This window comes from Oncorhynchus mykiss, chromosome 28, assembly GCF_057628025.1.
Source record: "Oncorhynchus mykiss isolate SJ-2025 chromosome 28, ASM5762802v1, whole genome shotgun sequence".
Classification (NCBI taxonomy): Eukaryota; Metazoa; Chordata; class Actinopteri; order Salmoniformes; family Salmonidae; genus Oncorhynchus; species Oncorhynchus mykiss.
This window is the reverse complement of record NC_143049.1, coordinates 32779156-32806822: the sequence shown is the minus strand read 5'-3', so window position 1 is coordinate 32806822 and position 27667 is coordinate 32779156. Positions and strand designations below refer to the sequence as shown.

Below are 27667 nucleotides of genomic sequence, written 5' to 3'. Positions count from 1 at the left end.
ATTTTCAGCACCAGGTACATTCACATAGGCCTATGAGATGTAAAAGTTTCTTGCTGAAGAGGACATTTAAGTAGAGAGGTACAGAGACACTGCACTACTTCATTCTCAGGTTGATAGCCTGTGTCCTTTCGAAAGTTTTCTGACTCAACCGAAATAACTAGATAGATATGAAAAGAATCTATTGATAAAAGATCATCCATGTCTTTGGTTTTCTGTGTCCCATGATATGAGCCACATGCTGGCGGGATAATGTGATCAATTAGAGCACAGCAGAGTAGGAAGATGTTTTTAGGTGACATCAGTGGTCCATGTAAACAAGGACCACCTTGTTAAAACAATCACAGTATTATATTTTAGTATACTGTGACAAAATGGTGTGAAGCAGATGAAAGAGGGAGAGAGACACACATACACGCACACACACACACACACAGACACACACACACGTTGCTGAGCGGATGAAGACAGTAACTTCCCAGCTGAGGTGAATAATCACAGTTCACGGCATAATGCATGACACACACGTTGCCGTGGTAACCTCCATCCTCTCCCAGTGTACATCGTGATCCCGCAGCTTGCTCAGGTCAGGGGAGTTCATGACGCTGTTGAGAATGAGATGAGAGCTTTGTGGACATGTTGTTTGCTGGAGATGCTTCTGTTCAGATTGTCTGCCCCCCTTCCCCACCCACCCCCACTACTCCAACTTGCTGAGTGACGCGGAGTCAATTGCAATCAACATCAACCGAGCATGATCTCATTAGTTTATCTTAACGAAGATGATCTCGAATGCAAATAACTCTCCATGTTGACTCATATTCAGCTTCAAATAAAAAAAAACAACAGTTGAAGATGATCTGAAGCCAGAGAGGTTAAGGTGTGTCTTGCCAAAGTTGCCATGATCTTATATACATGTTTTGACCTATGTGAGTTGACCTCTGAAAGCACACATCTTTGCTCATGCATAGGTTATCTGTTTCCTACATCACTGATTCTTTAAGCCTAGTTCTCATTTCGTTGGATCCTATGGGTCCTAACCCCACTATCTTCTGCAAAGTTTGCTCATAGGTTATCTGTTTCCTACATCACTGATTCTTTAAGCCTAGTTCTCATTTCGTTGGATCCTATGGGTCCTAACCCCACTATCTTCTGCAAAGTCAGATCACTGGCTTGCAGTGAGTTACCATTACTATTACTATTGCAAACTGCAATGGACCATAACAGGTGATGTCACATACCATTTAATTTGTGAAAATATAGTTTCTGTATGTAACTTTTCGATAATGAAAATGCTGCTGTTAGCTGTGTATGTGCTGGTGACATACTGTATCATCACCCGAAGGTCAATTAGTCAGTTAGTTAATTAGTAAATTAGTCAAAACCATGTGGGCTCAACGAAGCAGAGATACTGGTAATTATTATCGTTCTGATCAGGCATACCAGTGGCCAGCTCTCTCCTCTTAGCTTCTGTGCCATCCCAGTGTTATTGTTATGGGTCAGTCACTTGATTTACAATCCTTGGTCCGTGATGACGATTGGAGGCACGAGACACTAATCAACTAGTACACTAATGTGAACTAATCTCACTTCTTGTCAAAGAGAGATTCTTAACAGGTGTTTCTGCCTGGTTTAACCCATGGACTCTGGACTTAATGCCAAATCTCTCTGATGTACCGGTGAACCGGTTAACCCTTAGTGGTCCCACATACTCTTTATCCTAAATGCCAACACTCTCCGGTTTTCCAGTCACGTGTGAAGTGTTCATTAGAGGTCACGTTAGGTGAGCGTTGAGGAATACGAACAGTCCGTGAAGCTCGGATCATCAGACTTTAAAGTGTTAATCCAGAAGCAGCGTCACCACAGATTCTTCTTCAGGGAGTCTGCTGCTGTGGAGAGCTTAGGAAATGCTGAACTCGTTGGCGGCTCAGTTTCAGGTAAGCTCAGTGGCAGGTGTATGGCAACAGGCGAGGATCAGACGTAATATGGGTTAATTTACATAATGGCTTGTGCAATGGATTTGGAGTATACATGGCCTCTAGCCCTACAGTCAAAATTAGTATCTTAGTCTGTTTTAACTAGAATGAATGTCTTACTGAAGTCATGATGTTACAGTACAAGCCTTTGCCATTCTCATCTCATTATTTGTCCAAGTCTCTTGAATTCACAAGAACCTTATTGGAAACGTAAAAAATCATTTACTTCAAGAAATGCAGCATTCCTTCTTTTGTCTCTTTCCAAAGAAGTCGTTCAAACAGTCGATAAACTGCTGTCTGCGAATGCACCAATGGCCTCTTTAGGCTACTCACATTGAACAAACTGTTCCCTGAGACTTGAACGATCTCTTTGTGCTAAATTATGGTATCTCACACAGACTGAGAAGCATATATTATCTTTTGGCAAAGAGAAGGGATGGGCAGCGGGGTTCTATGGTCTGGATGTAATTCAGAGGAATCTATTTCTCATCTCATGGCCCCGCGTGACACAGTTGTCCACATAGAAATAGAATGAACAGAACAGGCTTGAAACCTCTAACCCTGGCAATATGAGTGGTAAACATTATATGTCTATGGTTGTCTGGTGCTAATTCACGCTTGAGGGTAATAGGATGAAATTATTTAAATGTTCCAAAGCTCCGTCACACATGAATGAATCAGAGCTGTGTGTGTCTTTGATAAGAAAAACGCTTGATGTGTGAGGCGCCCATTAGATTTAAATCTAAATTCAACAAAGTTTTCTGACAAAGAGTTAGTCCTTTCTCCTTGTTTTTGAATGAAGCTATACTTGTTCAAAGTCTATATGATACAGTGAACAAGTATAGCTTCATTCAAAAGCAAGGAGAAAGGACAAAATCTTTGTCCGAAACTTTGTCGAATTTAGATATAAATCTAATGAGTGCCTCTCACATCATTTTCTGAAGTGGTTGATGCATTATCGTTAGGGCAAATCAAGTCTGACATTTTTCAAGTGTAAATTACAAACGTTAGAAGACTTTTTCCACCTCCTATTAAACCTAATTTTCCTGCTGAGCCTACATCTGTACTATTTCGAGTGCGTCTATAAAATGGCATGGCAACAGGGCTGTTGATGATGCAATGGATTTCCATTTGTCATTTAGGTTTGACACCTACCAGACACACTGTGCCATGCAGTTGAAATGTCTGCATTTGCGAACAGCACAGCAGCACAGCTCTCGACCTGTAGAGTGATTGCATTAGTAGAAGCTGGATGTCATCCAGGTCTGATACATTTATGCTAACGTGGGTAGGCTACCATCCCTTGTGTTACGTGCTGCTGTGTGAATGCATTTCGCCAGTCTAAATGCCTTTTTCGCTACTATCAATACAAGTCATGGAACGATTACAGTCATATCTTGAAATTAAATTGACCCCAAGTGTAAGAAAATAACCTACTAATGTGAATGAATTACTGGTACTAAACTCTGCGTGAACTCAGATAATTTAGCTCGGAGAGAGTCGTCAATTAGCACACTTTGTTCATCCTGCTTATCTCCCCAGCTAGACCTTTCTGTTTAGCCTTCTGGGATCACTTGTTTAAATGCCCAAGACGATAAATACTCAACACAATTATCTCTAGTAGCTCTTATCGCCACAGGAGGGGCGTGTGATCCAATCACCTAACTTGGATCTCTGCTGTCCTCTAGTGGTCTTTTACCTGCAAGGCAATTCCTGGTTATACATACAGCATCTCTGTGGCGGCAGGCATGGTCAGGTAGGTATGGCGTTTTCTTTGGAGATTGCTTTGCCGTTATCACGGTATGGGAGTTTTCTAACGTATCAATTATTGACACTTTATAATCCTTTACATGAATAAGTATTTATGAAATGTATGCTAATACATATTTATTAATGTTTATGAATGCTTCATACATTTTTATGAATGTAATAAAATCGTATAAGTTGTTTATGAATGCTTAGTCGTGAGAGAGAGAGATTGATTGGGTTGCTACATGGTTTTCATGATATAAACCCTGGAATGATGCCCTCAGTCTTACTGGCCTTTACAGTATAACTTCTTTGATCTCCCAAGGATATATGTCCCATTTTTCCTGATGAACAATGAACATCTAGTACAATACTAAACATAAATTATAGGTGGCACCAGAGGGTGGTGCTGTCTGCTAAGGAATCAGTGCAAAAGAGAAAACCTTTGCCTCTAGCAGCAGCCCCCAAGCACCTTAGTTGATTTGAAAGGTGTAGATGGGTTTGAGGAATATGGCTAGCATTCCACCTATCAGGTTAAAGATAACAAATGGCTCATACCTATCCAACTTTTTCAGACCTCTGAGAAGTACATAGGAGCTAGGGCCCTGGAGCTAGGCACTGTTTCTGGATCAGTCGATAGCCAACCTGATCTGTTCTTGTGACCCCCTTCAGATCCAGGAGGTCATGTGCGCTTGCTTTATAGTCCTATACTGTTGTACTGGACAGTTAAAGAGGCACAGCTGCAACTGGAAAACTCAACTCAGGTTTTAAACACCAGCCTAGCGATAGTGCTAAGAACATACCCGGCATTATTTCAATAGAAAAATCACAACCATCTCTTTTTTTTATATCACTTTAGTTATTTAACTATAATTACCTGCTCTAACATTCATAAGTAAAGTTGTGTCAGTGGATTGAATTCTAACATGGGTGGATATGCTGAATAGAGGGGATGTTGGATGGCTGCGGCTGAATTCAGAGGACAACTCCCTCTCCCAGCAGAGAGAAGGTTCCAGGAACATGTAAATGCAGGTTGTTGGAGATATGAAGAATACCTTTTGATTTAGTCACTCCCCAGCATCTTGGCTCTGTTAGGATGACTGGGCGTGCCGTGAAATCCTAACCCTGGGGTTACACGTTTTACCGCTGAGGATTGTTTACTGAAACCAACCACTGTACTGAAACCCATTCTAAAGGTAGTATCTGGAAGAAACTTACCTGTGATTTCCTTGGAGAGGAGTAAAGGTTTTGCCTGTTGGAACATCAAGGATGAGAATGTTTATTCTTTATTTCACTAGTTTTAGTCTACATTTGGATACAGTTAAATAAACATGAATATTGTCAACATAATTGAGAGTGGGATACTCATGTTCATATCTATTGAAAATTCAATGGTGATTTTTAAATATAAATTATTTTCTAGAAATTCCTCTCGAATGTTCTAAAGACCCTCAGAGGCGTGTTACTGCAGGCACAAGGTATATCCGCACAAATCAAGTCGAGACAACTCCCTTTTCCAAATAAAACGCAGGAGCTAACGGGAGACAGGAGAGAACTATAGATCTAATTTAGTTACCGTGTTACATAATCTCTAAATATGCCTTTCATAATACCTGACCTCTAAATAAAATAAAAACACTTACCTTTAAAAACAACAGCAAGGTTTATTTGTCTATTATCACACAGGACATAATTTGATGCAGCTCAGAAAATACAATGTAAACAAAACTATTTAGGTAAACTCTTACATTAAAAAAATTGCATAAGGGTATAGTAACCACCCAATCCTATTTATTTGTTTGTAATATTCTAACCCACAAATGCACAGTAAAATAAATCACATTTATATTTCAGCAGTGGTAGAAAAAGTATCCATTTGTCATACTTGAGTGAATGTAAAGATACCTTAATAGAAAATGACTGAAGTAAGCCACCCAGTAAAATACTAGTTGAGTAAAAGTCTAAAAGTATTTGGAATTAAACCTTATTAAGTATCAGAAGTAAAAGTATAAATCATTTCAAATTGATTATATTAAGCAAACTAAATGGCTAAACTTTATTTATTTTTGATTTGTTTGGATAGCTAGAGGCACACCCCAACACTCAGAAGCATTTGTGTTTAGTGAGTCCGCCTGAGCAGAGGCAGTAGGATGACCAGGGATTTTCTCTTGATAAGTGTGTGAATTGGACCATTTTCCTGTCACGCCAAGCATAAAAAATGTAACGAGTACTTTTGGGTGTCTATATGGAGTACAAAGTACATTATTTTCTTTAGGAATGTAGTGAAGTAAAAGTTGTCAAAAATATAAATAGTAAAGTACAGATACCCCAAAAAACGACTTAAGTAGTACTTCAAAGTATTTTTTACTTAAGTACTTTACACCACTGTATTTCAGTGCATTTTTGAGAAGATACTGCTCACAGCATTAGCAAGCTACAGTGAATTCGGAAAGTATTCAGACCCCTTTTCCACATTTTGTTACATTACCGCTTTTTATGGATTAAAATCCCCCCAAAATCCTCAGCAATCTACACACAATACCCCATAATGGCAAAGCGGAAACAGGTTTTTAGAAATGTTTGCAAATGTAACAAAAGTAAAAACAGAAATATCTTATTTACATAAGTAATCAGACCCTTTGCTATGAGAAATTGAGCTCAGGTGCATCCTGTTTCCATTGATCATCCTTGAGAGTTTTCTACAACTTGATTGGAGTCCACCTGTGGTAAATTCAATTGATTGGACATGATTTGGAAAGGCTCCTGTCTATAGAAGGTCCCACAATTGGCAGCGCATGTCCGAGCAAAAAAACCAAGCCATGAGGTCAAAAGAATTGTCTGTAGAACTGCGAGAGAGGATTGTGTTGAGGCACAGTTCTGGTGAAGGGTACCCAAAAAAATTCTGCAGCATTGAAGGTCCCCAAGAACACAGTAGCCTCCGTTATTCTTAAATGGAAGAAGTTTGGAACCACCAAGACTCTTCCTAGAGCTGGCTGCCAGGCCAAACTGAGCAATCGGGGGAGAAGGGCTCAGACCATGAGAAACAAGATGCTCTGGTCTGATGAAAGCACGATTTAACTCTTTGGCCTGAATGCCAAGCGTCACGTCTGGAGTTAACCTGTCACCATCCCTACGGTGAAGCATGGTGGTGGCAGCATCATACTGTGGGGACGTTTGTCAGCAGCAGGGACTAGGAGACTAGTCAGGATTTAGGGAAAGATGAATGGAGCAAAGTACAGAGAGATCCTTGATGAAAACCTGCTCCAGAGCGGTCAGCACCTCAGACTGGGGCGAAGGTTTACCTTCCAATGAATGTCCTTGAGTGGCCCAGCCAGAGCCTGGACATGAACTTGATTGAACATCTCTGGAGAGACCTGACAGTAGCTGTGCAGCAACACTCCCCATCCAACCTGACAGAACTTTTTATTTAACCTTTATTTAACTAGGCAAGTCCGTTAAGAACATATTCTTATTTACAATGACGGCCTTACGGAAGGCAAAAGGCATCCAGCGTGGACGGGGGCTGGGATTTAATTATACTTATAAATTTATTTTTAATATAGGTCAAAACACACATCACGACAGGAGAGACACCACAACACTACATAAAGCGAGACCTACGACAACAACATAGCATGGCAGCAACACATGAAAACACAGCATGATAGCAACACAACATGTCAACAACATGGTAGCAACACAACATGGCAGCAGCACAACATGGTACAAACATTATTGGGCACAGACAACAGCACAAAGGGCAGGAAGGTGAGACAACAATACATCACATGAAGCAGCCACAACTGTCAGTAAGAGTGTCCATGATTGAGTCTTTGAATGAAGAGATGGAAATAAAACTGTCCAGTTTGAGTGTTTGTTGTAGCTCGTTCCAGTCACTAGCTGAAGCAAACTGAAAAGACGAGCAACCCAGGGATGTGTGTGCTTCGGGGACCTTTAACAGAATGTGACTATCAGAATGGGTGTTGAATGTGGAAGATGAGGGCTGCAGTAGATATCTCAGACAGGGGGGGGGGGGGGGGGGGGGGCAATTGAATCAATTTTAGAATAAGGCTGTAATGTCACAAAACGTGGAAAAAGTCAAGGGGTCTAAATACTTTCCGAATGCACTGTACATCTCAAACTACACACAAATACTATTTTCACACTACTGAGCCGAACTAAGTGGGGCCGAGCTGAACAGTGCTGTCCTCGTTACGCATCCACCATAGTTGCTGGAATCATGAACGGTGTGGAAAGAAAACATCAGAGCCAGCACAGTGCAGTTTGGGTTGAATCGATAGTGTGAAAATAGTAATAGAGTACTGTATGTATGCATCATGGATATATTGCTTGCTAGTGGAGTGTCTCACAGTAAAACAACCAGAAATGAAAATAACAGAAATCATGAATCAAACCAAACCAACCATCAAATCAACAAAAATAACCCCAGCTTTGACCCTAGGCAGTGCTGTACCCAGAATAGAGAGTGGCTGGATGGAGGTGGGTCATGTTCAGCACAAAACAGAGGAAAACGGACTTAAATGGAGTGAAACGGGAAGGCACTACCTGACCAGTAAGTAAAGACTTGCTTTCAATTTCCATTGCACAACATTTTGAAACGTCTACCCTAATGAACACGACCCTGGTCTCCTGGATATCCCCAGGCTCTAGACGTAGTCTCTGCCTGGTGGGGCAGCGGAGCGGTTCGGGGGGTAGCGGGAGGACTTTCCTGAGCCTTCACTGGAGCAGTTGCAACAGAGGAAGGCTCCACCTATGATGGTGAAGCAAGCAGAGCCCCAACCTACGAACAGGGCCTTGCCAAACTCATACCTGCAAATAGACATTTCAATAACAATATCAATCAAGAACTAAACATTGATTATGGTAAGTTATGTATAGAGGCACAACTGCAAACATGAAATATTGCGTATCTATAATATTCACACAATCGTAATATATTGCATAATTTACGCAAAACCCAGCTTGGTTATGATTCTCCCCAAAGACAAACAAAGCCTTCCTAGTCCCCTGTCAAAATGATGATGACAGCACACCTGGAATTTGTAGGAGTGAAGGGGTCGTAGAATTCCTTTGCTATTCTGTTCCCGTACCAGGAAGTCCCCACCAGAGCACACAGACCTATGTGACAGGAGGACAACATCATAGGAAAAATCATCAATAGATATTTATGTAGAAAGAATCTGGTTGAAAAAAAATGTGGGCTTGCAATGCAGTATGAAATTACAGGGTAGGCAGAGGAAACATGACATCAAGTTTAAAAGTAAGTACCCCTACTATGTTTAAACATGTGGGTGAGGTACTAACTACTAGTTAGCATGACTTCCAGTGTGTTTTTTCTTTAGTCAACACCTTTGTATAACACTTTCTTTGGTGTGTCAAGTCGGAACTGTTTCAGCAACAAACAAAAGAAGAAGAACAATATCCATGCAAATAGTTGAATAAAGATCTATTGCATGGCACTGTGTGGACTATAAACCCCCACCTGCGATAATGATGACGATTCCTCCAGTCAGGGCAACTTTGTCCTTCTTCTCCTGGTCCTCAGCCAGACAGGTGGTACACTTCATGCCCACCATGGCCACCAGGATCGCAATGCCAGCCAACAGGATGGCACCCACCATGAGACCTCGTGTGCCCTGCACCATCCCTGGGAGCAAGAGAAAGGCCAGAAGACACAATCAATCAATCATAGAATTTCATATTTGAGCTTTAATGATTATGTCATTACTATGCCATTACATGTTATTACATACGTCATAGGGCCTACATATAGCCTAGCTCCTGAATAACGTCAGATTGCCTAGAGAATATTATATTATCAATGTATTCAGAGTTAATAAAATTATAATAGAAAAGGGATAATTGGGCAGGAATGCAAATGTATTATAGCTTTCATCACCTTGAATGTAAAAAAAAATGCAGGTTCAATTGACGAGGAAAATGCTGAATGTATATTATAAACTGGGTGGTTCCAGCCGTGAATGCTGATAGGCTGAAAGCCATGGTATATCAGACTGTAAACCACGGATATGACAAAACATGTATTTTTACTGCTTTAATTACGTTGGTAACCAGTTTATAATAGCAATAAGGCACCTCTGGTGTTTGTGGTATATTGCCAATATACCACGGCTAAGGAATGTATCCAGGCGTTCCGTGTTGTGTTGTGCATAAAAACAGCCCTTAGCCGTGGTATATTGGCAATATACTATACTGCATTTTTGCTTTATTAAAACATTCTTCAAACATTTGTTAAGACATTGGATTTTGAATTAATATGGACTTCAGATTTCAATTGTATCAGACAATGGTGCACAATGGGGTTGGGTTTTAAACCTAGTGTAGATGGAGTTCAGGTGTTTTCATCTGTTACCACGGGGAGCAGGCATGATGGTTATCCTTGGCATTCTCAAGGCTTGTCTGTACATGCATGAGATCTTCTGTAGCATTGGGGGATAGGTTTTTAAACCTCACTTAATCTATTGTAGGTTAATGTATTTTTTTCAAAGGTAAATGGATCAGATTAATTTATTTCAAATCACATTTTTTTGGTCACATACACATATTTAGCAGATGTTATTGCGGGTGTAGTGAAATGCTTGTGTTCCTAGCTCCAACAGTGGAGTAGTATCAAGTATTTTATGAACACTTTACAGATGTGGATTAATTTATAGGCCTTCTGGTACTACGTTTTGAACCATGAAAAAAGTATTGATAGGTCGTTTATAATTGTTTTTATAGTACTGTAAAGCATGAAAAATACATTCAAGTAATAAATTACCCGTTAGTTGGAGCAGTGAATCGTACACTTTACACTGGATTTGACCAGTGCTCTGTGACACACAAGACTTCCAAAGCCCCTCGTACATGGCTTGCGCCGTTATGATGTTGTCCCCAGCATAGGATGACAGTTTCCACTCGGCCATGATCGTGGATGCTATCAACCCGATGAAGCCAATAAAAGACAAGACGAATCCAAGGAGCTGTATCCCCGCGTTTGCCATTTCACTAAATAAATGGTTAATAAATTAAAGATTAATCCTCAATAATATAGAAGAGATCAATTGGGTCCACTCAGTATTCACAGAAAATCCACATAACATCCCAAATTCCAGAAGAGTCCTCAAAACTTCAGGTATAGCCAGAGAGGAGGAGATGAAGCGAGAGGGTTTACTCCGCCCAAAATCTGTCCACGAAAATAAGAACACGAAGTGAGGTTATTATTTTATGGCCAATGAGAGTGTCGGATTTGGTCAATGAAAAATGGAATTGCTAATTTGCTACAAGAGCCTTATTTGATCGAATATAAGTTTCGTAATGGTTAGGTTATTACGAATGCACTGATATAAATGGACGCACGTGGCATTTCGGCAACTTTGAAAACAGTTATTCTATTTCGGAGTTCTGCCTAGTCACACGCGTATCTACCCTCTCATTGGAATGGTCCCACGTGATCTCGCCTCCTCCCGCCTTCCTCCATCTTTAGGACATGCATTTTCCATTGTTGGAGCGGTCACTTTACTTTCTTATCAATATAATAGAACATCTTCGATATATCAGTCTGCGCTTGGTTGGCAGTTTAGCGTTTTTTATCATGAATCTTATCTTATTCTGGAGGCAGCACCGCAGAGTGGTCAATAGATGGCACAGCCACAAAGTCATGACATCTGATTTTAAACCTTACCCTAACTTTAACCCTAACCTTAACCAAACCGCTAACCCTAATGCCTAGCCCTTAATTCATGACCAAACAAATATTTTTGTTTTCAAGACTTTGTACAATATAGCCAATTTTGACTTTTCAGCTGGCCCATCTATCAGAAATCACTCCGTTCTGTCTCCAGGACAGGACTCATCCTAATTAACGTCAACCTGCGCTTATTTGGCGCTATGGTAAAGGTGTAGTTTACATTTAGTAATTTAGGGACCCCCTCCCAGGCAAACCGGCGACCCAGGGAGACCCCACCTCACGTTTTTATCACATATCTTGTCTTATCACCAGCTGAATGGTAATAGCAAGGAGAAGTAGGCAAATCAACATTTTAAAATGAATATATTTGGGAGATCGTTTTTTCATTATTTTGACCTACCCACATAATCATTGGAGGAAGTGTAAACTCTAATTTAGCCTAATAGCTGGAAAGGTCATTCCAAACACATTTTCGGTAAGAGCTGCAGTTTTGATGGTTAAACGAAGTTTAGCCATGGCAAAACATGCTTTTTCAAAGCCTATGTCAGATACTCCAATGAGTGTAATTGGCTTCAATGAGTGTAATTTGCTCAATATTAGGATTGAAAAAAGAAAGTTGACATTATTAGAATGAAGATCTCCTCTTTTTTACTGTAGGTAGTCTATGTTATTCAAAATGTGTTTATTCGGTTGCTGCTCGCGATATTCATAAAAACACATACATATACATATATATATATATATATATATATATATATATATATATTTACATTATATATATATATATATATATATATATATATATATATATATATATATATATATATATATATATATTTACATTACATATATATATATATATATTGTCGGACCCCCCTGCATTACCTCCCTGATTTAGTCTACACACAGCGCATCTTTTGAGGCCACCTGAAGGAATGTCCTGGAATTCCATTCATTTTGGATAAGGGTTGTATTGCCGCCTAGTGGAAATGTTTTGTCCTTATTTTAAAAGGGCGCAGTGAAGTGTGACACCAGTTTCTATTACAGTTTTTTATTTATTTAATTTAATGATCAAAGGGTTTTATTGAGTTGATCAAGAAAATGTAGTCGTAGGCTACCCATGACTTGATAGAAAAAGCACGTTTCCAATGGTATGCTAAGTCTATCAGGTATTTTGATCATGAATGAACGTAATGAATGAAACCTTTTCTAGCCCTTTTTCGCACTCGAGAAAACAACACAACATAAAAACAAAAGACACACAAACCTGCTTTCATAAAGACCTAATCTAACAAATTTCATACATGATGACAGAGAGGGCATCACCACAGAATCGTATTCATACAAATAATAGAACACTGTGATGTTATTCTAATGAATGGAATCATTTGAATAGACCTTCAGAACTCTACAACTACAACGAAGACAGCGATTTTGACACAGATCGTTTTTTTTATTATTCCAAATTCGACAGATTTGGCTTTAAAATATAACTTCATAAAGTTAGTGAGAGAAATGAAAGACTAGGATCTTAATTTGATCACAATGTTGTTGAGAATTTTCAATGATTAAAACGGCTTTGTCATTTCCACTTTAACATGTCAGACTTGACTTAATGTTCCCTAACGAGAAATGTAGCAACCCTTACAAAAAATGTCCATTAAATATAATCCACATAATAATTCCAAAATTCCAGTTGCTGCAGGATTATTTTCCTGCTGTAGTCTAATGACACAACAAGAAATACAATTTCAGGTACAATAGAAATTCCGGTTTTAAGTAAGAAGTCACATTATGCTTATACTGGAACAAGGCAAATTGCACTCAAAAGAGATTCAGCTGGGGCCCATGACGGCAGTTGTCCAGTAACGGTTTAGTGAAGACTCACACTTAAATTATCATCCAAGCCAGAAAAATGTATTGTTTTTTCTGCTTCTTCTCTGCTACTGTTTGCAATAGAATGTGATGAGCAATGTACTACGAGTCACTTGATTGCTTTAGGAAGGTCTCTGGTAAAAGTGTTTGCACATGGCCTGGTATAAAATAATACTTTGAGATGGACATTTCTCTTCTGCTTCCTGAACCCAACATGTCCGACACACACGCACGCACGCACGCACGCACGCACGCACGCACGCACGCACGCACACACACACACACACACACACACACACACACACACACACACACACACACACACACACACACACACACACACACACACACACACACACACACACACACACACACACACACACGCTTTAGGCTGATTCAGAGGGCAGTCACAGTGCAGCACCCAATGGCCAGTGTAGAGTGTCTCCAAAATGGGACCCCTATGTCTACTGTATATCATACCAACCACTTTGATTCTCAGCAACCCAATTTGATTTCGAAAACTGTCCCGTCCCCGTCCCCTGTGAGCTAATGATTGAATGACAGAATCTGTCCAACAGCCAAAGGGTTTGTCTTGCCTAATGTAGGTATGTTGTGGGTGGATTTGCACAGTGTTGGACTCAGTTGGACTCAGCCCTCAAATCCACAAGGGAACTTATTTCCTCTGCTTTCTGGGAATTCTAAACAAAGATACAAAACACAGGTATGTTATGACTGGTTTTCTTGATTATGAGATTAAGAAACAGACTATCAAACAGTCAGCAATGGCCCTGCTATGTCTTAAAAATTGTTAGCTAATAGCATTACTTTCTGTGAAATGCTAAATATCAGGGAGGCTTTGCTTGAGGGTTGATGTCAACATCACAGTCAGCATCTAGCTGAATTGTAATTCCCTTCACCCAATACATTTGGGGAAAAGTGTTCTATTTTGTCCACTGTACTCAATGTGCTCACTCAAAGAACAGAGTTATTTGAAATACTATAATATACAATATACATTCAAATCTCTTCATTCTATTTCTACAGTGAATTATGTGGAAAGACTTTGGTTCCATGTTATGGCTGATGCTCCACCTCTCTTACCAAGGGAACACTTCCGACATAAATTGTCCTCCCAGATGCCAGTGTTTCACGCCAACTAAGGTGATGTGTTCTGAGGAGAGCATGAGAAGCATGCCCATGAACATCTCCACACAGGTGAAGGAGTTGGTCATTATGACGACGGGAATGATGCACCTGGGCTCGATCACGATGCAGTACAGCCGCCATCTCACCAAGCTGGTCTTCTTCAACAATTTGCTGCAGGATGTCTCCACCATGGCCTTTGATCGCTTGACCGGGCTCGAGGAGCTGGAGATCAGCGGCAACTCTTGGCTGGATTGTTTGAACCCAGGTACTTTCAGCAAACAGAGAAACCTCACCAAACTTTTGCTCAACTTCAACAGGTTCAAGTCACTGAATGACAGCCTCTTCAGTTCGCTTCAGAAGCTGAGGACTCTTCAGCTGAAGGGCAACATCATCTCCCACCTGCCCAGGCAGCTCTTCCAGAACCTGAGTATTCACGCTCTTGACCTGTCCCTGAACATGCTCACAAGGGTGGACAATGAGCTCCTCAGCGGCTTGTCCCAGCTAGAGTCCCTCAAACTGGGCTACAATATGATCAATGTCCTCTTGCCCGACACTTTCCACAACATCTCCCACGTGAAAGAGCTTTGCCTGCAGGGAAACCAGATATCTTACCTCCCTCAGGGTGTCTTTTCACATTTACAGAAACTAGAGGAGCTGAACCTTCGCAGCAACTTGATCACAAATGTGAGCTCTGGAACCTTTCCCGTTGGCTTGAAAGAGCTGGATCTCAAAGGCAACAGGCTGGTTCAGCTTTCGCCTGACTCATTCGGCCATCTAACCAGTCTCACACACCTGTTTCTGTCAATGAACCAGCTCACTAATCTTCCAGAGGATGTCTTTCGGAACCTGACGGGCCTGCAAAACCTGGACCTCTCGGAGAACCAGCTCACATCGCTGCCGGGAACTATCTTCCAAGATCTCACAAATATTGAAATCGTCCATCTGCAGAATAACAACCTGAGCTCTCTGGAGGCCATGCTGTTTGAGGACCAGGCCTTCTTGGAGCAGCTGTACCTCTCAGAGAACAACCTCCAGACCCTTCCTCAGGGCTTCTTTGACGCGTTCTTACACGAGAACGTGATGAGACTGCGCAGGAACCCCTGGAGCTGCGACTGCCACATGCTATATCTGTATGACTATGTGTCGGAGCACGGTCACTTGGTGGAGGACCTGAGTAATGTGTATTGTAAAGGCCCTGAGCCTTTGAGAGGACAGGGTCTGGTCTCCTTAGAGAGGGACCAGCTGGTGTGTCCAGGAAATGTATCTTCTATAGACAAAGCCACCCCCTTCCAAGGCTTGGAAGAGAAACCAAACCCTAGCAAGTGTACTGTCCAGTTCATCAACGACAACATGACTATCAAGTGCAAAGTGACTAAATGTTCCCCATTGAGACTTATGGTGCATTTCAAAGAAGGGGACGGCACCACGACTGAGTACATTATGAAAAAGGACTGGGCAGAATCTTCACAGTGTAGCAATGGGACTATAACTCTCACTGTGTGAATGGTGTTCATCAGCACATGGGCTGAAGCTTTGTAATAACTTCTCTATGCAGATTGGATTTTTTTTATCCATCTACGTACATCAAACACACAATATTTTATATACCAACATACTGTATATGAGATGAGAGTGAATTCCACCTGAATTTCATTTAATTTTGAAGGTATTGGCTTTGAATAATTTATAATATGATGTCTTGCAGACACAAGCAGTATTGATATGGGCTTAAACAAATCTCTCCTACTGCCAATGTCAATATTGTACAGACTTAACTCAACTCAAAACTGATAACCAGGCTGACGGTGTTTCCCACTCATAGCTGAGAGATAAGAGAGGTGGATGAACTATCCCTTGCGAGGTTCAAAGTTCATCCCTAATGTTCTAGAGACTATGTAATGAACATAGTACCATCCACTCAATCATATACTAACAGACATATCTACTGCAATGTATGCTCTTGCCAGCAGATGACTCTATTCCTCCATTGACTCGTGCTTTCGGCACCTCTGTCACTTGTAGATTCTCAAACATCAACACACATGTTTAGATGTAGTAGATGGTAACTCTGTTGATATGCAACAACAAATTCACATATAGCTTTCAACCACCCCAGCAATGAACTTTGTTGTTTTGTGTAGTTGATTAGTCTTAATTCATTAAACTGACAATCTGTATATGGCTAATTGAACATCTATAAAACTATCTGTCCTGTGGAAGACAATATAATTAATGTGGTAACCTTGTTTCTCTCCATTTTAAAGTAATCAATGCAGTTAACATATGGATATGATTTAAAAAAAAATCTAAGCAGTAATCCATTTGGAAATATATTTGAATAACTCTTGTATTATGATTTATTAGAAATAATTTAAATAAGAAAGACCCTGCAAAAGATCAAACATGTTATATCAAACATGTTATCAGAGAAGACAAAATTCTGGAACACAAATCCAACAAACACAAGCATGGGTGTAGGTGTATACTACATCTCCCCTCATGGAGATCCATTTAAGAGCTTCTCTCACTCTTTTATTCTGGGGTTTAAAAGTTGATCGAGACAAACAAGTCGTCCACAGAGACCTGTCTTCACACCCCTCTGCCCCTGGACACAGGAGAAGATGATAGTACCAGGGAGAGAAAAGAGAGAGATGAGGAAGGAGGGGGTTAGGGGGAAAGGGATGAGTGGGGCCCACAGATGGCAACACCTTGAATAAAGCACTCTAACCCCAGGGTTTATAAGGGTCAGGGGTCATCGGGTCAATTGTGTCCTTGGTCTGAGCTGACATCACAATTCAAATGACAAAGTAGCAGCGTCCAAAGTTGCCAGGGATGGCATGAAACAGAGTAATCCTCTCTTGACCAAAACTAAGAGGTAAACATGAATTGTGGGGAAATATTTGTCCCGATACACATATCTAATGATCACCAAATGAGCACAATATAAGTACTGGGGTGTTCACTCAAATATCACTTATCCTATAACCAGGGCCGGCCTGAGCCTTTTAAGGGCCCTAAGCGAGATTTGGTAGGGGAGCCCCCCCAACTAGCAGTAAAACATTTTATCGGTCCTCCTCTTGATATCGGAGAGAAAAATGTAAGTTTGAAAGTTAATTTCCTGCAATTCTACACATTTTCTCATGGGGCGTAGTTACACATTTTGCAATGACTTATGCCACGTTAATACAGTATGAAATCTGAGTGAGAATTACTAACAAAATCATTGAGGGCTCCCTAGAGGTAAGGGTATGTGTCCTGCTTACCGGTTTGCATTTGGCAATGATAACTGTAAGTTTAGATAGCTGGCTAGACTAACTACCAACTACTGCTGAAGCACAGCCGAATTTAGAAATTGCGCTTGGTGTACTACTATTCTTACTCTCAATAGAAGTTCCCAAAACTGGGGCCCTAAGCAACCGCTTTTGTCGCTTATGCCTGGGGCCAGCTGCCTATAGCTTTGGTGCACAACAAGTCTATTCAGCCATTAAGACAAAGCTGGACACTAACCCAAAAATACAAATTGAATTTGAGGTTTAGCATTTTGTTGATTGAACTCAAATCTACAATTCATTTAAAACTTGTCTTTTCAGGGGCCTCCTGGGTGGCGCAGTGGTTAAGGGCACTGTACTGCAGCGCCAGCTGTGCCATCAGAGTCCCTGGGTTCGCGCCCAGGCTCTGTCGCAACCGGCCGCGACCGGGAGGTCTGTGGGGCGACGCACAATAGCATCGCCCGGGTTAGGGAGGGCTTGGTCGGTAGGGGGTAGGGGTCCCTTGTGCACCAGCAACTCCTGTGGCGGGCTGGGCTTGGTTGGGTTGTGTATCAGAGGACGCATGGGCTCTCCCGAGCCCGTACGGGAGTTGTAGCGATGAGACAAGATAGTAGCTACTACAACAATTGGATACCACGAAATTGGGGAGAAAAAGGGGTAAAATTCAATAAAAATAAATAATAACTTGTCTTTTCAATCAATCAGCTACTCGGTATGAAGTTTGTCCCTTTATTTACATTTAAAGTTTACAGTTATAGGTAAAATACTAACATCAACATAAATCAATCAGACTGTAAATTAGCTTGACTACAACCACACGGCTAACAACCCAATCACCATGACTGAGGAGAGGTCAAGTAGCCAGACTCCTTTCTAGAGTTATCATCACCATCAAATCAGTCATTAAGATCCATTAGACCAGGGGTGTCAAAGTCAAATGGACGGAGGGCCAAATAAAAAAATCAGCTACAAGACGAGGGCCGGACTGTTCGAATGTTCATTGAAAAATTTTTAAATGACGCATATAGTCTAGTGAACCTAATTGAACCTACTGAAAACCTAACAAATATATTACAATATGATCAGATAAATAAAGCAATATTTTCTTATGGCTCTGTCAGTAATCTTTCATTTTCAACAGACACAAAAGACAAATTTCCTTTATATAAATATCCCCATAACATGAACATTAAATGAAAGAAACCGGTATTCAAGGCACCATCAGTAGACTATATTTTCTATTTTAGCAAAAGTGGGCTAAATTTACTTCAAAGAAAAAACAATAATAGCAATTTTCTATCATCCACTCAACTGAAATATTTTTAAAATATAATTGGATTGAAATACAAAAAAATAAAGTGCAAAAATCTATTAATCAAAAACAACACTTTGTTTAAGGAGAAGTAACATGCAGTGAAAACAAATATTAAATTTTAACTTTTAAACTTGAACTGAGTAAAAACTCTAAATATGTGATTGCACAGTAATGTTCACTTGTTTGAGGTTGAGGGTGATACTTGGTGGTGTCCCATCTTTTCCACAAGTTCATCAATGTTCGGGGTAAGGCTCTGAGCTGAAGAAATCCTCAGAATTGAGTGGAGGTGTTCAGCAGTAAGTCGACTTCTGTGTGATGTTTTGTTCAGGTTCATCAAAGAAAACAGTTGTTCACACAGGTATGTGCTGCCAAACATAGACAACGTTTGAGCAGCCTGGATGCGCAGCTGGGGCATTGTGCCGGGGAGGAAACGGGCGAACTCCGCAGCACCCACTGCCGCATATTTTGCCCTCAGTGCATCATTGCATTGGAGGTCAATCAACTCCATTTGGAGGTTTGGTGGTGAGCTTTCCACGTCAACAGCAAATGGGTTACCGAGCAGTTCCAACCTGCTTTTTTGTGCTTCAAAGTCAGCAAATCGGCGTCGAAAGTCAGCGGCAAGCATACCTATTTTATCAGCCAACTGTGTGCTCGGGAACGCACTGGTAGAGAGCTTCTCTTTCATGGTCTGGCAGCTGGGAAAGTGGCTCAAATTTTCTTTCCGCATCTGCGTCTCCCACAGAGTCAGTTTGGTTTTAAATGCCTTCACTGTACTGTACATATCAGAGATGACACGATCCCGACCCTGCAGCTGCAAGTTTATTGCATTCAGATGACTCGTAATGTCACACAGAAAAGCCATTTCACACAGAAACATTTCGTCTCGGAGTTGTGTTGTGTCTTTCCCTTTGCTGTCCAAGAACAGACAAATCTCCTCACGAAGCTCGAAACATCTTTGAAGCACCTTTCCCTGGCTTAGCCATCGCACCTCTGTGTGATAAGGCAAATCACCATGCTCCGTTTCTAACTCCGTCAGAAATGCCTTGAACTGGCGGTGATTCAAACCTTTGGCTCTGATAAAGTTAACTGTGCGCGTGATGATGCTCATTACATGCTCCATTTTCAAGGCTTTACTGCACAACGCTTCCTGGTGTATGATACAATGATAAGCTGTCAGCTCACCTGTCGCGTTTTCCTCTTGCATCTTTTCCCGTATCTTCGCCACCAGTCCGCTCCTGTGTCCACACATCGCAGGTGCTCCGTCGGTTGTCAAACCCACGAGTTTTTCCCAAGGCAGCTCCATCTCATTTACACATCTTGACACCTCTTCATACAAATCATGCCCCGTAGTTGTGCCATGCATAGGACGTAAAGCCAAAAACTCCTCTGTCACGCTTAGGTTGGAGTCCACTCCGCGGATGAAAATTGACAACTGGGCAATGTCAGAAATGTCGGTGCTCTCATCCACAGCCAAGGAATATGCAATAAAATCTTTTCCCTTTTTCACAAGCTGCTCTTTTAGATTGATGGACAACTGGTCTACTCTCTCGGCAATGGTGTTTCTGCTCAGACTCACATTTAAAAAGAGTTGCCTTTTTTCTGGGCAAACTTCGTCACAAACTTTAATCATGCAGTTTTTGATGAAATCCCCCTCCGTAAATGGCCGGGCTGATTTAGCGATCTCTTCTGCCAAAATAAAACTGGCCTTGACAGCAGCCTGGCCTTGTGATTTGGCTTTTTTGAACAGAGCCTGTCGAGATTTGAGGCCTCGTTTTAATTCCTCTGCCTTTTGTAGCCTTTGTTCCATGTCCATATTCTTGTTTTTGTCCGCGTGTTTCGTTTCATAATGTCGTCTCAGATTATACTCTTTCAGTACCGCCACACTTTCTCCACACAGAAGACACACAGGTTTTCCAGCTACCTTCGTGAACATATACTCCGACTCCCACCTTGTTTGAAACCCCCGGTTCTCAGTATCCACCTTCCGTTTTGCCATTTTTGATGGGTATCTGAAAGTTAATTTTACTGTGATGCTGACGACTGCTGTGCCAATAAATATTGAAATGAAGCAGCCTACTGCTCGGTGCGTCACCTTTGCATTGTGGGAAATGTAGTATTGGTGCGTGTAAAAGATCTGCGGGCTGCCGGCTTGCTGCGGGCCGGTTCTAATAATAAATCAAGATCATCCCAGGGGCCGTAAAAAACCTTCTTGCGGGCCGGATGTGGCCCGCGGGCCTTGACTCTGACATATGTGCATTAGACCATCACTGACAGTTACCAGATTAGCAGGGGAATAGAAGTGATGGAATGGCACATTTACAGCAGTGGGGAGGGAGTTGAGATGCTGTGCTGCTGTGCTGCGATGCTGGTTGAAAACCACCTTTTAACCCCCAGTCCTTCACTTATAGGCTAGCTGGGCACCATACTTCACACACATACTTCACACTTCACACACTCTTCAGCTGGGAGGGTGGGGATTGTATGGAAGGGAAGCGGGATCTCAAAGTGGGGGCATTATCTCCCAGGACAAACAATGTCCAGATGACACAAATGTGCTGAGAGGTTTCCCACAGAGTTTAGGACAGCCAAGGAGAGGAGAGTGGCTGAGAGGGAAGACCAGAGTTCAGGGGACAAAGGGGAGAGGTCGTCTGAGATCTACAACCTGAGGAGAGGGTTTTGGTTATGGCCGTCATTTGTGGTCAGAGGCTTTGAGGCAATACACAACTGGGGCAGTTATATCCTCTGGGGCAGTTGTAGACTCTGGGGCAGTTGTAGACTCCGGTGCAGTTGTAGCCTCTGGGGCAGTTGTAGACTCTGGGGCAGTTGTTGCCTCTGGGGCAGTTGTTGCCTCTGGGGCAGTTGTAGCCTCTGGGGCAGTTGTAGACTCTGGGGCAGTTGTAGACTCCGGTGCAGTTGTAGCCTCTGGGGCAGTTGTAGACTCCGGTGCAGTTGTAGCCTCTGGGGCAGTTGTAGACTCTGGTGCAGTTGTAGCCTCTGGGGCAGTTGTAGACTCCGGTGCAGTTGTAGACTCTGGGGCAGTTGTAGACTCCGGTGCAGTTGTAGCCTCTGGGGCAGTTGTAGACTCCGGTGCAGTTGTAGCCTCTGGGGCAGTTGTAGACTCTGGGGCAGTTGTACACTCTGGGGCAGTTGTTGCCTCTGGGGCAGTTGTAGACTCCGGTGCAGTTGTAGCCTCTGGGGCAGTTGTAGACTCTGGGGCAGTTGTTGCCTCTGGGGCAGTTGTAGACTCTGGGGCAGTTGTAGCCTCTGGGGCAGTTGTAGACTCTGGGGCAGTTGTTGCCTCTGGGGCAGTTGTAGACTCTGGGGCAGTTGTAGCCTCTGGGGCAGTTGTAGACTCCGGTGCAGTTGTTGCCTCTGGGGCAGTTGTTGCCTCTGGGGCAGTTGTAGACTCTGGGGCAGTTGTAGACTCCGGTGCAGTTGTAGCCTCTGGGGCAGTTGTAGACTCTGGGGCAGTTGTAGACTCTGGGGCAGTTGTAGACTCCGGTGCAGTTGTTGCCTCTGGGGAAGTTGTTGACTCTGGGGCAGTTGTAGACTATGGGGCAGTTGTAGACTCTGGGGCAGTTGTAGACTCTGGGGCAGTTGTTGACTCTGGGGCAGTTGTAGACTCTGGGGCAGTTGTAGACTCTGGGGCAGTTGTTGACTCTGGGGCAGTTATATCCTCTGGGGCAGTTGTAGACTCTGGGGCAGTTGTAGACTCTGGGGCAGTTATATCCTCTGGGGCAGTTGTAGACTCTGGGGCAGTTGTAGACTCTGGGGCAGTTATATCCTCAGGGGCAGTTGTAGACTCCGGTGCAGTTGTAGCCTCTGGGGCAGTTGTAGACTCTGGGGCAGTTGTTGCCTCTGGGGCAGTTGTTGCCTCTGGGGCAGTTGTAGCCTCTGGGGCAGTTGTAGACTCTGGGGCAGTTGTAGACTCCGGTGCAGTTGTAGCCTCTGGGGCAGTTGTAGACTCCGGTGCAGTTGTAGCCTCTGGGGCAGTTGTAGACTCTGGTGCAGTTGTAGCCTCTGGGGCAGTTGTAGACTCCGGTGCAGTTGTAGACTCTGGGGCAGTTGTAGACTCCGGTGCAGTTGTAGCCTCTGGGGCAGTTGTAGACTCCGGTGCAGTTGTAGCCTCTGGGGCAGTTGTAGACTCTGGGGCAGTTGTAGACTCTGGGGCAGTTGTTGCCTCTGGGGCAGTTGTAGACTCCGGTGCAGTTGTAGCCTCTGGGGCAGTTGTAGACTCTGGGGCAGTTGTTGCCTCTGGGGCAGTTGTAGACTCTGGGGCAGTTGTAGCCTCTGGGGCAGTTGTAGACTCTGGGGCAGTTGTTGCCTCTGGGGCAGTTGTAGACTCTGGGGCAGTTGTAGCCTCTGGGGCAGTTGTAGACTCCGGTGCAGTTGTTGCCTCTGGGGCAGTTGTTGCCTCTGGGGCAGTTGTAGACTCTGGGGCAGTTGTAGACTCCGGTGCAGTTGTAGCCTCTGGGGCAGTTGTAGACTCTGGGGCAGTTGTAGACTCTGGGGCAGTTGTAGACTCCGGTGCAGTTGTTGCCTCTGGGGCAGTTGTTGACTCTGGGGCAGTTGTAGACTCTGGGGCAGTTGTAGACTCTGGGGCAGTTGTAGACTCTGGGGCAGTTGTTGACTCTGGGGCAGTTGTAGACTCTGGGGCAGTTGTTGACTCTGGGGCAGTTGTTGACTCTGGGGCAGTTGTAGACTCTGGGGCAGTTGTAGACTCTGGGGCAGTTGTAGACTCTGGGGCAGTTGTAGACTCCGGTGCAGTTGTAGCCTCTGGGGCAGTTGTAGACTCTGGGGCAGTTGTAGACTCTGGGGCAGTTGTAGACTCCGGTGCAGTTGTTGCCTCTGGGGCAGTTGTAGCCTCTGGGGCAGTTGTAGACTCTGGGGCAGTTGTAGACTCTGGGGCAGTTGTTGCCTCTGGGGCAGTTGTAGACTGGGGCAGTTGTAGACTCTGGGGCAGTTGTAGACTCTGGGGCAGTTGTAGACTCCGGTGCAGTTGTAGCCTCTGGGGCAGTTGTAGACTCTGGGGCAGTTGTAGACTCTGGGGCAGTTGTAGACTCTGGGGCAGTTGTAGACTCCGGTGCAGTTGTAGCCTCTGGGGCAGTTGTAGACTCTGGGGCAGTTGTTGACTCTGGGGCAGTTGTTGCCTCTGGGGCAGTTGTTGCCTCTGGGGCAGTTGTAGACTCTGGGGCAGTTGTAGACTCCGGTGCAGTTGTAGCCTCTGGGGCAGTTGTAGACTCTGGGGCAGTTGTAGACTCTGGGGCAGTTGTAGACTCCGGTGCAGTTGTAGCCTCTGGGGCAGTTGTAGACTCTGGGGCAGTTGTAGACTGGGGCAGTTATAGACTCTGGGGCAGTTGTAGACTCTGGGGCAGTTGTAGACTCCGGTGCAGTTGTTGCCTCTGGGGCAGTTGTAGCCTCTGGGGCAGTTGTAGACTCTGGGGCAGTTGTAGACTCTGGGGCAGTTGTTGCCTCTGGGGCAGTTGTAGACTGGGGCAGTTGTAGACTCTGGGGCAGTTGTAGACTCTGGGGCAGTTGTAGACTCCGGTGCAGTTGTAGCCTCTGGGGCAGTTGTAGACTCTGGGGCAGTTGTAGACTGGGGCAGTTATAGCCTCTGTGGCAGTTATAGCCTTTGTTGTGAGAGTGTAATTTTAACAGGTTCAAGTCAGGACATCATAGAGATAAGACCCAATTTTATCAACAAGGTCATATATCAATTCACTCGTATAAAAGACAATAGGTCTACATTACAGGCTAAAACAATTTTGCAAGGCAGTAATGTTTTATATCTACAATGTTTACCCTCATCATCTCACTTACAAAGTCAGTTGTCGACCAATTCTGTCAATGGCGGATTGAGAGCCAGCACTGTGGATTCAGTGCCATTTTAAACATTTAGGTTATTTAGCAGATGCTCTTCTTAAGTGCCTTGCTCAAGGGCACATATACCTATTTTTCACCTAGTCAGCTCAGGAATTCAAACCAGAAACCTTTCGATTACTGGCCCAATGCTCTTAACCACTAGGCTACCTGCCGCATTCTACCACAGGTCTCTCCCTCATACTCATGCACCATGATACAATGATGAGCCCCATCCCCCTAAACACAAACAGGCCTGTTTACCTTTCATTCATGGAGGTTAATATTACTCCCACTTTATGCATCCAAACGCCCAAGGCATGAGACAATGAGTGTCGCTGACCAAATTAGGAACAGCTGACCTGATGCTGATGTTAAGTGGACGAGGAGAGCAGACCCAAATGGTAATCTCTTCTAGCTGCACCGCTCTTCACCCAGTCTCCTCTGTGGGAGGATAACAAGAGAATTTAAGCTTCTTATTATCAAATTACAATTAATGAGGAAGAATGAATCTGCAGCCCTGGACAGAGGGACCTGAGGGACCTGCTCTGATAATGGAGATCCTGGTTTTGTTTGTGACACTTGGGACACTCCAGATGGAGTGTTTGTTATTATGCATGCAACCCATGCTTTGTTGTATCTCAATGGAGATTCCCCATTTCAATATTTTTCTTGTTGTTTTCAATTATACACTGAGCAAAAGTATAAACACAACATGTAAAGTGGGTCCCATGTTTCATGAGCTGAAATAAAATATCCCATAAAATGTCTCTCAAATTGTGTGCACAATGTGTTTACATACCTGTTAGCGAGGATATTTCCCTTGCCAAAATAATCCATTCACCTTACAGGTGTGGCATATCAAGAAGCTGATTAAACAGTATGATCATTACACAGCTGCACCTTGTGCTGGGGACAATAAAAGGCCACTCTAAAATGTGCAGTTTTGTCACACAACACAATGCCAAAGATGTATCAAGTTTTGAGGAAGTGTGCAATGGGCATGCTGACTGCAGGAATGTTCACCAGAGCTGTTACCAGAGAATTGAATGTTCTTTTCTCTACCAAAAGCCGCCTCCAATATCATTTTAGAGAATTTGGCAGAACATCCAACCTCAGCCCAGGACCTCCACATCCAGCTTCTTCACCTGCGGGATCGTCTGAGACCAGCCACCCAGACAGCTGATGAAACTGTGGGTTTGCACAACCGAAGAATTTCTGCACAAACTGTCAGAAACCGGAAGCTCATCTGCACGTTGTCCTCACCAGGGTCTTAACCTGACTCCAGTTCGGCATTTTAACCGACTTAAGTGGGCAAAGCCTCACCTTCGATGGCCACCAGCACACTGGAGAGGTGTGTTCTTCACAGGTTTCAACTGTGCAACGCAGATGGCACAGTGTGAGTGTAACCGATGTGAAATGGCTAGCTAGTTAGCGGTGGTGCGCGCTAATAGCGTTTCAATCGGTGACGTCACTTGCTCTGAGACCTTGAAGTAGTGGTTCCCCTTGCTCTGCAAGGGCCGCGGCTTTTGTGGAGCGATGGGTAACGATGCTTCGTGGGTGTTAGTTGTTGATGTGTGCAGAGGGTCCCTGGTTCGAGCCCGGTGAGTGGACGGACTAAAGTTATACTGTACATGAGCAACCGGTTTGCTGATGTCAACAGTTTGAACAGAATGCCCCATGGTGGGGGATGGGGTTATGGTATGGACAGGCATAAGCTACGGACAACGGACGCAATTGCATTTTATTGATGGCAATTTGAATGCACAGACATACCGTGACGAGATCCCGAGGCCCATTGTCGGGCAATTTATCCGCCGACATCATCACATGTTTCAGTATGATAGTGCACAGTCCATGTTGCAAGGATCTGTACACAATTCCTGGAAGCTGAAAATGTCTCAGTTCTTCCATGGCCTGCCTACTCACCAGACATGTCACCACCCATTGAGCGTGTTTGGGATGCTCTGGATTGGCGCGTATGACAGCGTGTTCCAGTACCCGCCAGTAACCAGTAACTTTGCACAGCCATTGAAAAGGAGTGGGACAACATTCCACAGCCTTATAACTTCTATGCGAAGGAGATGTGTCGAGGTGCATGAGGCAAATGGGGGTCACACCAGATACTGACTGGTGTTCTGATTCACGCCCCTACATTTTGTTTATTAAGGTTTCTGTGACCAATAGATACATAGCTGTATTCCCAGTCATGTGAAATCCATAGATTAGGCCCTAATGAATTTATTTCAATTGACCGATTTCTTTATATGAACTGTAACTCAGTAAAATCGTTGAAATTGTTTGCATGTTGTGTTTTATATTGTTATTCAGTGTATTTTGCAGATAGCCAAGTCAATGGGGATTCCAATGAAGAGTTGTGGAGAAAGAGTTGTAGAGGCTCCAATACAATATTGGAAAGATAATCTCTCCTTTTTAAAACAACAACGTATCTATCATGCTGCAAATAATTATTAGACAAAATCATGGTGGTACTCCTTAAATTTAGAATCCTTAGTTGCTACATCCACATTTTGGACTTATAAATGATATACACCCATTGATTCTTGAAGAATATAACTTATAAATAATGTCTCATGAGCTTAGTTCAAGAGTCGTACCCCATCAGAACCCAAAATATAAACTTGTTTTATGCCAATGTTTGTAAGCAATGTAAATGCTATAAAGCCTAAAAACATGGTTAAAACTACACATTTGATATCATGGATGGTCAGTCCTTGCATCCATAACGCTGTCTATGAACTTGAAAGTGGTT

At 43.2% G+C, this 27667-nt stretch overlaps 2 protein-coding genes and 1 long non-coding RNA gene across 3 annotated transcripts; 2 read left to right on the top strand and 1 right to left on the bottom strand.

The window, feature by feature from the left end:
* The first annotated feature begins 1788 nt into the window (after positions 1-1788).
* Positions 1789-8292, top strand: LOC110508977 (uncharacterized). Its single transcript, XR_002471379.3, has 3 exons — positions 1789-1931; positions 3659-3726; positions 8182-8292. It is a non-coding gene; the product is annotated as an uncharacterized LOC110508977 (long non-coding RNA).
* cldn1 (claudin 1) lies at positions 5364-11177 on the bottom strand. The gene is made up of 4 exons (XM_021589913.3): positions 10522-11177; positions 9223-9387; positions 8774-8858; positions 5364-8549 (listed from the first exon to the last, which is right to left on the bottom strand). Exons 1-4 carry the CDS (start codon positions 10742-10744, stop codon positions 8387-8389), a joined length of 636 nt encoding a protein of 211 aa, XP_021445588.2. The 5' UTR covers positions 10745-11177; the 3' UTR covers positions 5364-8386.
* Positions 11178-13716: 2539 nt separating this feature from the next.
* Positions 13717-16680, top strand: LOC110508975 (uncharacterized). The gene is made up of 2 exons (XM_021589911.3): positions 13717-14026; positions 14350-16680. The coding sequence occupies exon 2, from the start codon at positions 14356-14358 to the stop codon at positions 15952-15954; it is 1599 nt and encodes a 532-aa protein (XP_021445586.3). The 5' UTR covers positions 13717-14026; positions 14350-14355; the 3' UTR covers positions 15955-16680.
* Positions 16681-27667: the final 10987 nt, after the last annotated feature.